General features: G+C 44.8%; 1 protein-coding gene across 1 annotated transcript in view; it reads left to right on the top strand.

The window, feature by feature from the left end:
• The window catches only part of LEMD2 (LEM domain nuclear envelope protein 2), a 261893-nt gene that overhangs the window by 173840 nt on the left and 71879 nt on the right, over nt 1-16174 (top strand). Inside the window, exon 6 of the mRNA XM_078644245.1 lies at nt 10620-10768. Within this exon, the coding sequence (XP_078500371.1) occupies nt 10620-10768 (149 nt within the window). The remainder of the gene's footprint in view (nt 1-10619; nt 10769-16174) is intronic.

The raw sequence follows: 16174 nt of genomic DNA, 5'->3' as shown, positions 1-16174 counted from the left end.
GTATGGCTGGAATGTCAGAGCATGACATCTCCATTCAGAGGTGGTGCAATGTCTCTTTCAACAGTGAGGACAGCCTTGGTTAGATCTGTTCACCACCCCCCAAAATGTGCAATGTCAGCAGGTTGGCGGGCTTGAGTTTCCAGTGCGGCTCTCTTGAAGACACTTTTCGTCTTGAGTGGAGCACTGTGTTCCTGTATGCCTTTCCGCCAATAACCCTCCTTCCCGGAGCGCTCAAGAAGATCAGGAACTACCAGTTCCAAGTAATTCTTTTTGCTTCAGGTTGGGCATGGAAAGTCTGGTATCACGATCTGCTGAGCCTGATCATCGATCTGCTGGCTGCCTCTTCGAGAGGATCTCCTGTATGAACAACAGGTGCGGATTCTCCACCCGAACCTGCATACTCTCCACCTTCATGCATGGAGATGGAGTGGCGACAGTTTACAGCTTTTGACCTTCCTCCCAAAGGATGTAACATTATTCTATCATCCAGGCATCCCTCCTCCAAGTCAATATATGCCTGCCCTTGGGACAAGTTTGTGTCATGGTGTCCCTTCCACAAAATTGACCTCCTTTATGTATCCCTATCTAAAGTCCTATTGTTTGCATTATATTTGGGCCAGCAAGGCTCTGCCATGGGCACAGTTAAGGGTTACCTTTCTACTGTCTCGCCATTTTTGCAGTTGCCGGACCAACCCTTTCTCTTTAAGTCACCCATAGTGGCTAGCTTCCTTAAAGGCCTGCAACATATGTTTCCCCCTACACCATTCATAATGCCTCAGTAGGACCTCAATTTGGTTCTCACTTTTCTCATGTGTACACCCTTCAAACCTCTTCACAGGTACCTTCTCAGGCACTTGACCTTAAAAACAGCATGCCTAGTGGTAACAACCTCAGCCATGAGATTCAGCGATTTACAGCCACTCTCGGTGCACACTCCTTACATTACGGACAACCCGCACAAACTTGTCCCTCAGGCACATGCCTCCTTTCTTCCGAAGGTTGGGACTCCATTCAATGGAGGTCCGTATTTCACCCTGCCTACTTTCTTTTTTCCACTTCATCCCCCCCAAAGAGGAGGAGACACTCCACCATCTGGAGCCAAAAAGAGTTGTTCTACCTTGACAGCACCAGAGACTACCGGATGGATGATCGACTCTTCGTGGGCTATGTGGGAGCAAACAAAGAGAAGGCAGTGCAGAAGAGACCCATCTCGCGATCAATTGTCCTGTTCGTTAAGATCTGCTACGCAGTGGCCAAGAAGCAGCGCCCCTGGGCTCACTCAACCAGAGCCAAGGCTGCAACCATTGCGTTAGCACGCTGCGACCACTGCGTTAGCGTGCTGCATCCTAGTCATCTGCAATGCAACAACGTGGCGATCACTGAACATGTTCATAGAGCACTTCTAGACGTCAGGTCCGCCATGGTCCAAACCTTCCACGTCCTTGGCCTTTCAAAGAACTATCGCTTGCCGATATAGACCAGCGCCAGATGATCCAGTGCTGTTAACGACACACCCATCACCAGAGAGTTTGGTGGTGAAGAGTTCCCCCCACTTCAAAACTCAACGCAAGTGCATTCCAGACACATCTTCTAGTTAATCTAAAACACTTGAAGCTGTGGGTAAGAAATCATTTTCTGCAGGAAGTCTCACCCTCAGATCCCTTAATGCTGCATGCCTCCTTAGCCATTATATGCATGCCCTCTGGACATGGCAGTATCAACTGCCCTCAGTCTACTGGGCCATCTCAAAGACAATTTATAGGAAGAGGTAAACAATGGGTAAATGCGTCTATACACAACATAAAAGCTGGCCTTGATGCATGCTGTTTTTGATGCTGCTGTCTCTTTAGCTAGAGCTATCAGAGCATCTGTTACCCTACAAAGACATGCGTGGCACTCTGGCGAGAGTACCAAGATCTGGCCACAGAAGAGGTCCACAGTCAATTATTGGCAGTCCGTTATTTGCCACACAACATGGTCTTTATGATGCAGGAGACCATGGGGGCAAGTTGCTTGCCTGGTTTGGTATGCAGGATGCAGAATCTTACTGGATTCAGAGCATTATAGATCGAGGGGGTGCCCCCCCCCTCCCACTACTTGACTGATATTGCCATTGCGGAGGCTTTTGCTGGCTACTATAAGGCCCACCTATTGGCGGATGCCCCTATTATAGCTGAGTATTTGGCTAGGGTAGACTTACCTGTGGTATCCTCTGAGGATCGGATGCACTTGGTGATTAATGTTCTGGAAGAAGTCAGGGCTGCTATCTCAAAAATTAAAACAGGATAAACCCTGGGACCAAATGGCCTCTTAGCGGAGTTAAAAAGAAAATGCTCAAGTTTCAGCCCTCCCAAATGCTCAACCTATTTAAGGAGGTGAGCGACCGTGGAGCATTACAGCAGGATCTACAATGTGCAGCCATTTTCATGATTCACAAACAGGGTAAGCTCAAAACAAACTGCTGCTCCCTCTGGCCCATCTGTGAAATATAGAGGTGAAGGTGCTGGCTACCATTCTTGCCTCGCATCGCTGGACAGTGATTACCCCACTCATTCACAGAGACCAACCAGTGTGGCTTAATTGCTGGGTAGGTCTACTAGAAAATAGCCTTTGTTGCCTCGACAACTGGATGTCAAAGGTGGCTTTGAGAGAAGCCCCCATATTTTCTTAGCATTGGTCGTGGCAAGTTTGGTTTCAGTCCCTACTTTCGACAATGGACCTTGTTCTGCCAAGCACGTACGGAGGCAGTCCGAGTGGAATGGGTTCTCTCCTCTGTGTTTTTAATAGAACGTGGCATCCGATGGGGGTGCTCCCATCCCCCTTGTTGTTCACTATCAACATCGCGCCACGGGCTGCGGTGATCCGTTCCCACCTGGATATCCGGGGGTACAAGATGTCTGCAATGGCTAGGGACAAGAAAAAATATATCTCCATGCCGACGACATTCTGCTGTATGTCACTGAACCGGAGGCTACCTTACCTGTGATCCTAAATACCTTCAAGTCTTGCTGGGCCCATTCGAGCTACCATATTAATTGAAATAAGTTGGTGCTCTGCCATCTCTGCACCCCTTTGGACCCCACCGTTTTGCCTCTGGTGCTTCAGGTGGCGATCAAAGGTTTTCAATATCTAGGCATACTTTTGACACCGCACCGGAAGCAATGTTTTACCAGAAACCTTAAGAGAGTGATGTACGCTTTTCAGGAGGACGTGGAACAGTGACGTGCGCTACCCCTCACATTGCTGCAAAGAGCTTCCATTTTCAAAATTGTTACACTCCCAAAGCTATTATATTCCTTGCAGAATACTTACTACCCGCTCCGCGAGGCTGTGTTTGTCAAGCTGTAGAGTGATCTGTGTTCCCTGCTATGGTGTGGTAAGCACCCTAGAATAGCCTGCACCATGCTTTAACGTAACCCTTACAATGAGGGTACCCACATTAGGGCTTCCTATTGGGCAGTGTATCTGGTTGCGGTGAATGACTGGGCGTTTGCACCTCTGGACCAATACACTTCTAGGTTGGACCGCAACCAATTTACTAGCTGCTCCTGTCTCCACTTCCTGTGCAGGGGAAGGCAGTTTGACGATTGCTGACGGCCACCCAGGTGGCAATAAAGGCCTGGCAGAGAGCCACTGGCGCCATATGGGTTGGGCGGGTAAGTTGACATGTGAGATGCAGCTATGGGAGACCAAATGTACTGTGATCTCTAGGGACACTGGAGTGGAATTGAGCTGGTGGTAAAAAGAAGACAACCGCGTTCAAAAGAGACCTTTCTGCCCCAATTCAGCAATGATCCTGGTAGTATCTGGATGATTTGGAGTTGAGAGGAATTCACAGGATCTGAGATTACCCCACTCCCCAGTCTGCTGGAATTGAGGGCTTTCCGGTTGGTGCTAAAAGCTTTTCTCCATTCCTTTCTAGGTCAGACAGTGCAGATCTTAACTGACACCACAACCAACCGCAGTCTGATACTTAAACAAAAAAAGTGTGTGTGTGGGGAGGGGGAGTTATGGGCTAAAGCTCCCGAAATCCTTAGGCTCTGGACCTGGGCACATCAACACGGCCAGTGGCTGGTAGAAAATCACTTGGCAGCCTCCTTGAACAAAGCCAACAGCCTAAGTTGGCATCATCTTGCCGACCATGAGTGGTCCCTTCACCCACAGGCAGTCTTGGATCTTTTCAGATCTTTCCTCAGTATGACTTATTCGCAACTCAGAGCAACGCTCATTGCCTGAAATGATGTGCCCTCCAGTATCTGTTACATGGAGCTTTGGGGATGCATTTCAGTTGATGTGGAAATTTCTTCATTATGCGTTTAATTATGCATTTCCTCCAATACCCCTTGATTTCTCAAGTTTAAGAAAGGTTCAGCAAGACCAGGCCAAAGTCATGAGATCCGGCACTCAAATCTTCAGAGCTTACACTTTCATGCTTGGAGATTGAGCAGTGCAATCTAAGCACAATTTAACTCCCATCAGAAGTGATGGATGTGATCCTTTCGGCATGTCACCATTCTATCAAATTGATCTATTCAGGGAGGTGGAAAAAATGTGCTTCCTGGTGCACTGAATTAGGAATAGGTGCTATAATTTGCTCTGTCCTTAACAAGGCTGTGTGGTAACTACTGGGATATTCTTTTGCCCTATCACTTTTTCCTTGTCTACCTGACCAACCCTCTCTGTTTAAATCTCTGCTGGTATTGACATTTCTGTAAGGATTGACAAACCTGTATCCACCAATACCATTCATTGTGCCACAATATGATCTTAACCTAGTCCTGACATTTCTCATGGGGACTCTTGAGTCCCTGTCCAGTTGTCAGTTGAGGCTTCTAACCCTCCAAACAGTGTTTGGTAGCCATTACTTCAGCTCAACAGTTAACAACTTCAAGCTCTTTCTTCCAAGGCAAACTGGTGCTGCAAGACTTTTTTCTTCCTAATGTGTTGTCCCCATTCCATCTGGGACAATCTATCACACTACCAACCTTTTTAATCACATCTTTCTAAAGATGAAGAAAGGCTGCACAGGCTATACCTTAGAAGAGCAGTGAACTTTTACATCAAGCATACTAAAGACAGATCAAAAGACCAGCTGTTGATTGGTTACACTGGTTGCCAAAATAGTAAAGCAAATTCAGAAACACATTATTTCCAGATAGATTATAATATGTATAAAAATCTCGTACACCTTGGTTACAGTAGGTCTGTCTAAAGGAATAAGGGTTCTTTCCACAGAAGCTTTACTAGGTGCGTACCTGTAGCAGACATATGCAAAACGACTATGTGGTCTTCTCTGCACACTGTCGAGAAATATTATTTTTAGGATTCAGTGGCACTCCCTTTGCCAGCTCTGTACTTAAAGATTTTCTTATCTAAACTGTTTTTTCTCCACAACCACCTCCTTCAAGTTATTGCTTGCTTGCTTAATCAAAAGTGAGGAATCTGCAGGTAGAATAATCAATCGTAAGGAAAAGTTACTTACCTTCAGTAACCATCTTTCTGGTGGATCTAGCTAGAGACTCCTCAATAGCCCTCGAACCATCCCCTCTTGTTTAGAAAGCCTTTCTATTTTTCTCATTTAAAAAAAAAAGCATACTTACTAATAAACCCGTTTTTTTTCTTCTTTAATACTTCTCGAAAGTCACTTCAAAAACAGAGCATGACTGACATTAGGACACAAGTCTTTCTGCTTTATATGATTTCACCACAAGTCCACATCTGACGTCGGAACAAATTCAACACCTCCCACTGGTACCAGAAAGGTAATACAAATTATTTTTTGATCAACTCCATGTCTCAGTTGTTCAAAGGTGAGGAATCTGCAGGTAGACGGAGTGTCCACTAGAAATATAGTTACCTGAGGTAAGTCATTTTTCCTTTAAGATGTTGCCACATTTTTTTTTTGAGTTGGTTGACTTTTGTATCATTCATTCAAGAAATCTTTATTTCGATCACAGATCATAAAAGATACATTTCATTTATACAAAATTTAAAAAGTATTAAACAACAATGGTGATCGCTTAGTTAAGAGGTAATAAAACAAGTGCCGGGATTCAATCTATCTTGAGACGACAAGTCTTTATACAAGCCTTTTTACCCATCGGCTTCGAATGAACCACATAGAAGTTAAAAATTTAGCCAGGGCAAAAACCACAGTAGGGGATAAGTCTGTCTTTAAAACTCTGTAGGCAGTTTCGAAGAATCTAAATCCCAAGTTTCTGAGTAAGGGGACTAGCCAGTATTTCCTGCTTCTCTCGTAGCCCTTGCAAAAGAAGACTGCATGAACATCATTCTCCTTTGGGTGTGCACATACCGGACAAGTTTCAGATGAAGAGCAAGAAGACCAGGACGCGGTGAATGATGCTAGTGGGAGAATTCCATATCTCCATTGGAGAAAAAGTTTCCTCGTTAGGATGGGAGACATGGCGTCTAGAGCACTTTCAAGAAGATATGAATCTTTAGCTTTTGTGGACAAATGGGTCAAAGATCCCTCTCGTATGCCCTCTGTGGCTCTGGTGAGCTTCAGATCTTGATAGGCTCTTGCAAGTTTCTTTTTTGTAATCTTTGGGCAGGTGTTTATAGGGTCCAACCATAGTTCCGGATAACCAATATCCTCCAGCATTCCCTTGATATAAATCAGCCATGGAATTCTCCTGGCATTGTCTAACTGCAGAAATTCTTGTAGCTCAGTTCTATAGTTTGTAAGATCAGGACTACTCCACAAACGCCTCCAGAATGTCAGGGGTTTGAGACCCAGCTCCTCCGTTATTGGACGGATTCCCAGATCCAATCTAAGGGGGAGAAGTGGAGTGCTCTGTGGGGGGGCTACAATCTGTCTCAAAAATTTGTTTTCAGTTGATTGTAATTTAGAGGATTGAATGTGTCCCCACAGCTCGCCCCCATATGTGACACCTGCCCGGGCTTGGGTTTTGTAAATGTGAATGATTGGGGTAAGTGGCCGGTAAGAAGATTTGTTCGCCAGTCGCCTAATGCCACCCGCCAACTGCGCCAGTTTGATGGTCATTTTTGTCTGGTGAGGCGCCCACGTTAGATGTTCATTGAGAGTAATCCCCAAGTATTCAATAGTGTGTACGCGTTCTAATTGGACTGTTCCTAGCCTGGGTGGGGCTCGATTATGGGGGTTAGGATTTAAGATCATGTATTTAGTTTTTTGTGGGTTAATTTCAAGTCCTCGCTCAGAGCAGAACTGTAGGAATCCGTCCAGGACACGTTGAATGCCCATCGGAGATTTGGACAGCAGCAGGGTGTCGTCTGCAAACATAATTGCAGGCACCCTGCTGCCTGTCAGTTTTGGGGCATCGGTGTTTGCAATCCTGTTCAGGTGAGCAACAACCCTGTTCACAAAGAGGCAGAACAGGGTCGGTGCGAGCACGCAACCCTGTCTTACCCCTCTGCGAACGGGGAACCTTTCGGTTAATTTGCCACCTCTGCCAAACCGCACGCGGGCATAGTTGTTATAGTGAAGTCTCATCAGGACTGCCAGGATTTCTCCGGGAACGTCCAGCTCTTCCATGACTCTCCACAACCTCGCTCTGGGTACCAAATCGAAGGCGGCACGTAGATCTATGAAAACAGTATATAAAGTGCCACCTTCAAGTACGGCTGTTCTCCAGTAGAGGAGATTCAACCTAAAAATTTGATCTACAGTCGATACACCCTGTCTAAAACCCGCCTGGTAGGGGGATAAGATGCTCATCTCGTCTATCCAGGCCTGTAACCTGTTCAAAATCAGTCTCCCAAAAAGTTTTTGGGATATGTCGATTAGACTGATTGGACGATAGTTGGCTGGTAGCAGAGGCGACCCCTTTTTGTAAATTGGGACCACCTCTGCTCCCAGCCAAGTATCCGGAACCTCCATTCCCTCCAAGATGGCGTTGAAGATCAATGTGAGATATGGAGCCCATATCCCTGGTTCCTGCTTAAACAGATCCCCGGGCACCCCATCGAGGCCAGGAGCTTTCCCTGCGGCTAGACCAGTAATGGCCAACCTCACCTCTTTTTCAGTGAAAGGAACCCCAGTTTGGTCAGAGGTCTTTATCTTGCCGGGTACTTTGGGAACCCCTTCTTCTTCAGAATACAGCGCCTCGAAATGGCGCTGCCATATCGTGGGAGCTATATTGGGTTCGATTGCTGAAGATAGATCCTCAGTACCATTCGAGACTATACGCCAAAATTTACGCGAGTCTCTATTGTTGAGTGATCTAACAAGGTTTTCCCAATATTCCTGATCCCATTCCGCCCTCGCGTGCTCTAGGAGTTTTTTATAGGATCTTCTCCTGGCTTGCATTTCTTCCTTACTATGTCTTCCTTTTATAGCGAGTAACAATTGGGCCTTGGATTCCCTACAGGTGGCATTATACCAGTTCCTCTTAGCCGGGGGGCCTTTCTTTTTCCCTGTCGAAGAGAACAGGTCCAGCTCTAAGGTGCTACATATATCTACATGTACCTGTGCGAGCTTTCCTCTGCTGTCCACATCTTGCGCCTCCTTCCCTATCTGGAAGGCCCTCTCCAAAACCGGGATAATCCTTGCATATAGCTGTGGTATTCTGTCTCCACTATTAACCAGCTTCTCCCACTTCACTTTCCTCCGATTATTTTCGAGTAGTAGCCCCGACTTGTCTTTATCCATTCCATATGATGTGGCCTCACGCCCCGGTATGGAATAGGTCAATTCCAAGGCGTTGTGGTCACTATCCCTTCTTTCAGTGACTTTAAAATCTACTATTTGTGGCCACATAGTCAATTTGACCAGGATGTAGTCCAGTCGTGATTCACTACCTATTTTGTTGTAGGTGTGGGAGCTGGGAATGTCCGATTTGCAGCGACCATTACAGGCCCTTAAGCCTTGATTTAAGGTAAGGGCAGTTATCTGCAGGGCCAGAGGGTTCCACGCCCTGAGAGGGGGAGACACCGTCTCTGGGACAAGCCAGCATGAGTCTTCCTCAAAAGAGGGGCCATCTCGTAGGCCGGGAAGCGGTTCATACTGTGAATTTAAATCACCTCCCACCAAACAAGCCAATTCCCATGGAATACCTTCTAGGAACGCAGATAGTTCATCTATGGTGCTAGATTCTTTTGACATGGCTACCGGCCTTGAATATATGTTGATAACTAACAACTTCAAGATGTTTGGCCACTCTAGTAGGACAGCCAGTATATCATCTGAGGCGGTCTCTATGCAGGTAGCATGGCAGCCCAAATCCGTTGCTACCCAAGTAGAAAGTCCTCCCGATGGCCTGCCCCTTCCCCCCCACTTAGCGGGCTTAGAAAAGGCTGCATAGCCCTGGAATGTTAATTCCTCGCGTGCCCAAGTCTCTTGGAAAAGTAATATGTTTTTGGAGCTGATATAGGAGCCCCACTCCGTGGAGCCAATTTTGTTAGCTAGACCTGCCACGTTCCATGAGAACATCGTTATAGGGTACAGTTTGGTAGTGGCTGGTCCTGTGTTTGCCAAATTATTAGCATTGTGCTCCATGGGCACCAATTGACTTATAGGAAAATGGCTCGTGTCAGTTGTTATATTAGTGGGGATCACGATAAGGTCCTCCATACTTGCTTCGTGAGCACAATTAAGTTCCACTGTATTATTATTGTTTGCCCTTATCTGTGTAATTGGTGTAATGGGTGAAGGAAGTACATTAGTCTCAGTCCTAGGGGATACTTGTAGGTCAGACCCAACTTCGTCCTGCTGTCAATCTACCATCTCCAGACTACTATATCTGTTGTGAGTCGGTGGATAGGCTGGATAGTGAATTCTATTAGGCCCTGGAATTCCTCTCCTGTACCCCCCACCACCGCCCCTCCTCCTTGTGACCGTTTCCCAACCAACCTCCTCCCCGTACGGTGAGCAATAATCTGTTTGTCGTCCCCTGTAATGTTGGGGGGCGTTTCTCTCCCTATGACAACTTTCCCAATCCTCCCGCAATTCTTGGTCGTGCCCCCATCTCTGGTCCTCCAACTTGTAGAGGCTCGATGGATAGAAGAATGATAGTGGAAGTGGTAGAATATTGCTGTCCGAATCATCAGAATCCCAGGAGCAAATATATGCAGCTGTATTCTGCTCTCTAAAGGTGACAAATTCAACACCTCCCACTGGTACCAGAAAGGTAATACAAATTATTTTTTGATCAACTCCATGTCTCAGTTGTTCAAAGGTGAGGAATCTGCAGGTAGACGGAGTGTCCACTAGAAATATAGTTACCTGAGGTAAGTCATTTTTCCTTTAAGATGTTGCCACATTTTTTTTTTGAGTTGGTTTGACTTTTGTATCGAATCTAGGACATGGAAAGATGCTGCATAAAAAAAATTGCAGTCTTCTGGCTACTATGCAGTCATCTCAGAAGTTGCACAATGCTGTCGGCTATTGCACTATTTGGATGTTTTAGAAGGACCATGGAGGACCTTCTGAACTATGATCCAACCATTATATAGTGTGGTGTCTGAGAAGTTTATTGTTGTACTGCTATGGAGTCTAGTTGGTGGGAGTGTGAAAGCTCAGGATCAATCAAAATGACTATTGTGGCCCTGCAGCCAGTACCTTTAATAAATATCAGATGTCTCTTGACATAGTATACTATATGAGGTCTCCTTTTTTCCAGGGTGAGAGGCAATGATCCGTTTTCGGAGCCAGTCGCTTCGCTGGACAAGGTAGCATGTCTGGAGTCCACTCGCCCTGAGCTGTGGTTAAGCTGTCGGCTCAGTCGAGCCCTTTCTACTGCTGTCACTAACCTGATCCTCTTGTTCTGGGGTAAGTTCCTTGGCCATAAGCCGAATGCCGTTCATAATAACTTAAAATGTTTACCTCATAAGGTCTTCCACAGCTTGCTAATGGCAGGTGAGCCTTATTTGACTCCAGATTTACCACTATGCTTACGGAAGCTGTTTCTTCAATGTTTGCCGCATATGCATTAGAAATTACACAACAATATTGGTTTGTATGACAAAAGAATCAATTATCTAAAAGAAAAAATGGTATGAAAATGTGATGCTTGACTTTACAAGTTCGGTTAGTCCTCTTATAAATACACTACCACCTGAAGTGATAACTTCTGGGTCTTCACGATAATAATTTAGCTGTGCCACTACAATAAATTTGAAGACCGTAGTCTGTTCTATGCTAGAATGTGAGCAGATTACATGAAAAACTTATCCTTGATTGCTGAAGAGCCAAGCACTAACTTCTTATGATACACATGTAGGAAGAAATGTTTTTGTATTACTAGTGCTCCAACATGGGTATCTCCGTAGATTCACAAACACTAGATGTATGTGGGGATTCTCAAACACTTTATAAAGAGAAGCATTAAGTTAGTCTTTGTTGTTGCGTGACATAAATAACCTGGGTCAGATATACTCCGAATGAATTATGTAAAACTGGTTGCAAATTGTGAACCAACTTATACTAAATCCATTGTGCTTTTGTGAACCAACCTATGTATTAATAGGGTGGTTCACAAAAACCTGATTCGTATTGAGTCGCTGTGAGCAATTATAAGGATGTGGCTGTCTGTGCGATAACATCCTAATTCTGTATATCGGGTCCTGTCAGGTCTGTTTGTAAAACCTTAGCTCAGTCCTGAATAACTGTGGCCCAGAGCAGTCCGGCTTTATCAAAGAAACAAGTAGATTGTATTTTTTTATCTTCAAATAGAAACCTCAATGACAAAAATACACAGGAGAAGATATGGATTTTTAATGAAACAATAAAACACAGGTTTTCACTCCATGAAATAAATCATTGAAATCTACTATGACTTGCGGTTTAGGGTTAGCCACAACAAGTAACTTGAAAATGGCTATGAGGGCACTCTTGTGGGGGTGACCAACTCAGATAGGGCATCAGTCACGGGGACTAAAACGGTCGGGTTTAATAGTTACCACACAGTTAAAGCAGTCTCCAGCCCAGTTCTAGGGTCTATACGTGAACCACAATAGAAGTCAGTGGAGTAGTCCTGGTGCATGGTATGCAGGATGCTGAAGGTGCTCAAGGTTACTAAGGATGCAGAGCCAGTGTCGAGGACCTTCCTGTGGCCACCCATTGGTCCACTAGCATGGGGGACGATTTTGGCTCATGGGGTCGATGTCCCATGAAGTCCGGGTAAAGTCCAGCACAAACCCAGTTGCCATTGGTCTATTTGTCTCTGTTTAAAGCAAAACTAGCAATTATCTTTCATTTCTAGTAACACTTGTGCTTGGTGGCCAAACTGCACTCCGATGACCCTCCTGGGTCCATGAGACTCAGTGGAACTTTTAAGGGTCGGGTCTCTGTCTCTCACGCTACACTTCAGCTTCCATTGGAGGTAAGGCTTCTTATCGCTGGGCTCTTAGAGGAGCAGGCTTCTTAGCTTTTACGGCCCTGTGGCTGTAACGGAGTTAGCGATCTGACACTTGGAGTCACCTTTTCTGTATGAGCTTGGGATGACTTTTCCATGAGCAGGACACCAAAGGCACAGTCCTTCTTTTTTTTTTTTTTTTTTTCTTTTTTTCCCCAGCCCAAGATGTAGCGGGTGAAGTCTAGCCTTTGGTGCAGCCTATCTTTTCTAGGTCCAGGGAACAGCAGGGCAGTCCTTCAGTCCTCTCTTCATTGCAGATGTGATCTGAGGCATTGGGTGGTTACAGGTGCAACTTTCATGCCCACTAGAAGCCTAACAAGACGTGGTGACAAATTAGCCAATGGGTTACCAGGTCACCTCCCGCCTGTTGACAACTTCCTGCGAAGTGTGCCATCTAACCATCCCAAAATGCACCATTGTGCCAATACCAATATCGCAAGGTGGATCCCCTTAGCCCAATTCATAGGTGTGGCTACATGCCCATGAAAAAAACTATTTGACAATGTCCAAAATGCGAGCCTGCCTGTTACAACAAAAGAATGGCCCCTCTCATGTGTAATTACTATTTTCCCTTCAAAAGTGGCTTCTCCTTTTGGGCTCTCACCCAATCTGGCAGCCCTGGAGGAGGAGGACACATCCCTGCTCTTGGCCGATCCTTTGTCTCTCTTCCAGAGAGTCGGTCACAGCTCTCACCAGGAGGGCAAGGGCTGTCTCGAGGACTAAAGCTAGTGCGCAACTGTCAGCAGCTACTGGAAACTTTGGGCAACAAAGTGACAACTTCTAAAAGTTGCACTTTATATAAAGGTGACATTAAATTTGACTTGATAAGCAAGTAGGACTTAATTTAACGATCCGTTTGATACCTTGAAGTAACATATTTGTAAGTTAGCACTGCTGAGTTGTCAGCATGAACCTCCATATTCACCAATGGGGTTACTATCCTTTCTGCAGTAAAAAATAACACTATGGGGGTTTTACGGTTAGGGCACACAAAGTTAATAAAGCACATATCTATCTTTTTAATAAAATGCACCCTACCTTTAGGGTTCAGTGGGCCTGCCTTAGAGACGACTTGCAAATATTAATTAAAATTAAAGGGGAGGTTCAGGCTTTGCCAAAAGTCGTTAGCAGTTTGATAACTCCTCTGCCCACTGGTAATAACTAACTGGGAGTCATAGAGTGCTTTGTCGCACTCGTTGTGGCATAGTAAGTGTTGCGTTCCGCAAAGGACAATTCACTTACAGGCCCAAGGTACCATGTAAAAGGGACTTGTAAATAAATTATCTTTTGCCATTTGCAGTCAGGCATACACGTTTTAAGGGTCAGAGCACTGGCACTGAGGATTGTCCGGCAGGGCTCAGTGCACCTTTAGAGTAAAAAAAACCTGTGGCATCAGTCCAGAAACTTGGGTGTGATTGATCAAGATCTTTGCAGTTGCAATTTGACCAACCTCATTAATATTAATAAGGTAGGTTGCAAGTTGCTCACTATAAATCACAGCCATCACACAGATGGTGGTCTGCTGAGGTAAGTAGACTATCATGTCTGTGATTGCTTTAACATTTTTTTTTAATGCAACCCGTTTTCTATAAACAGAATTTTTTTATTTTTATTTTTTTTAATGAAATGTTTTGGTAAAAAAATTTTAAGTGTAGGCAGTGGTCCATTGGACCATTACCTACTCTTAATTTATTTTTCCCTTAACATTCATAAAGTGGAAGTGTTCCCAAGGAGACCACTGTCGTATATGAATGGGTTACCACGACATTTGTGTTGTCGGTAAAATATTTAAGTTTAGACGTCAGATTTCAGTTGGGAAACATTAACTCATCTCATTCTGAATTAGTATTTGAAAGGGATGCCCTAAACACACCCTTGCAAATACAGATCGAAATGCGGTCACAAACTATAATTGCCGATTCTGTAACGTGTTACCAAATCGCCATGTGAGTTTAATACCTAGCAAAATGCCTTTTTGTGGTTGCAAACTGTCCAATCTTGCGAATCGGACCTTATGTGAATGCAGAAAAGCTTTGTACATCTGGCCCCAGGTCCTCCTTTCCAAATTTCTCTCTAATTTATCTATCTGTTTGATAAGGAGTTGAATCTGGAAAATAAAACAGAAATATACTCTAATTCCTGTGAACTCGAAAGCCAACATTTATGACTTTGAGATTACGAATTCCATAAGTATTAACTTATTGAATGAAAAACACACCACATACAGTACCTGGACCAGTAAATGAGGACAACTGAAAGGGTAGTCAGTTTAAGGTCCTCTGCATTGCTCATAGACGCTACATAATCAGGGCCCTTAATTCTTCAGGGACACCTTTCAGTGGTATTTGAAACACTTGAGTCCACACATAGGTCAAGTCAAACACTCCCTATGCTTTAAAGGCATGATGAGGCATGCAGATGATCTCTTTAAAGACCCTGCCAGAGGGCATATTTGAACTCCAATAGTAGAAAAATAATATATACCCTCACCATCAGATCCTGTGTTTATTAAGGGACAATTACATCTTAACTCCCTAGTTGCGTCTAATGCTTGCAAGATGTACTTTAGACGCAGCTGGCACCGCAGCTAAGGGAGATCAATAGCAGCATTCTCCATAGAAGGCATGCCTGGCTTAGGATTCCGGGATTTATGCCTGAGGTTCAACAGTCCATTTTGAACATCCCCTTTGACAAGGAACACCTGTTTGGTCCTGTGGTCAACCAGTCCTTAGAAAAGATGAAAAGGACATTGAAGTGGCAAAATCCATGGGAACGCTCCAATCTCCATCCATTAGAGGCTCCTTTCACCGCTAATTTTACAGAGCAGGGTACAAAACAACATCCTCCGATCCAAATGCTTCTGCTTACAAGGGCAATAATCAATCCTTTCCCTCTTGAGGTTTCTATAGAGGAAACCATTCCAAAGGTTGGGGTAAAGGCTCCACACCACGTAACACCCTTCCCCTAATAAACAGTACTTACCCACACTTTCCCACGATCACTCAACACCTGTCTGGGAAGACTTCCAACAGCTGCTCCCCATGTGGCAAGCTATAACAACCGGAAAATCACTACTCCGCCTTATCCAACATGGTTATTGCCTAGAACTCCCCTCCAATCCACCAAACATTCCACCTCGCGTTCACAAACTGTTGTCAGGCCATTTGCAGTTACTCAAACAAGAGGTGCAATCTCTCTTATAAAAGGGAGCCATAGAACTTGTTCCGTTTCACTACCAAGGTTCTGGGGTTTACTATCTTTACTTTCTAATTCCCAAAAAGGACGTTTCCTTAAAACCAATATTGAATCTCAGAGAGTTAAACCAGTACATACTGTCAGAACATTTCCCTATGGTAACGCTTCACCAGGTTCTTTCTCTCCTACAGCAAGGCGCTTTTTTGTCCACCCTGGACTTTAGACGCATATTGTCATATTCACATCCATCCAGCTCAAGCAAGTATCTCAGATTTGTGATAGCAGGCAAACACTATCAGTTCAAAGTACTTCCATTCAGAGTAACTACTGCTCCCAGAGTTTTTACAAAATGCCTAGCAGTAGTAGAGGCTCATCTCAGAAGGCAACAAATTCATGTCCCACCATACCTAGACGACTGGCTCATCAGAGCCAGCACACACCAAAAGTGTTTTCATATCACTCAGACGATGCTACACCTACTCCACCAATTGGGATTCATGGTCAACATTCAAAAGTCTCACCTACAGTCTTCACAGATACAATCTTATTTAGGAGCCAAACTCAACACTCACACAGCTCTAGCCTTCCCCAGTGAAGCCAGAATTTCTAATATCCAAACTCTATTG

The sequence above is a fragment of the Lissotriton helveticus genome, chromosome 5_1, assembly GCF_964261635.1.
Source record: "Lissotriton helveticus chromosome 5_1, aLisHel1.1, whole genome shotgun sequence".
NCBI lineage: Eukaryota > Metazoa > Chordata > Amphibia > Caudata > Salamandridae > Lissotriton > Lissotriton helveticus.
Note: the sequence above shows the minus strand (reverse complement) of the source record. Positions and strands in the feature narration are given on the sequence as shown.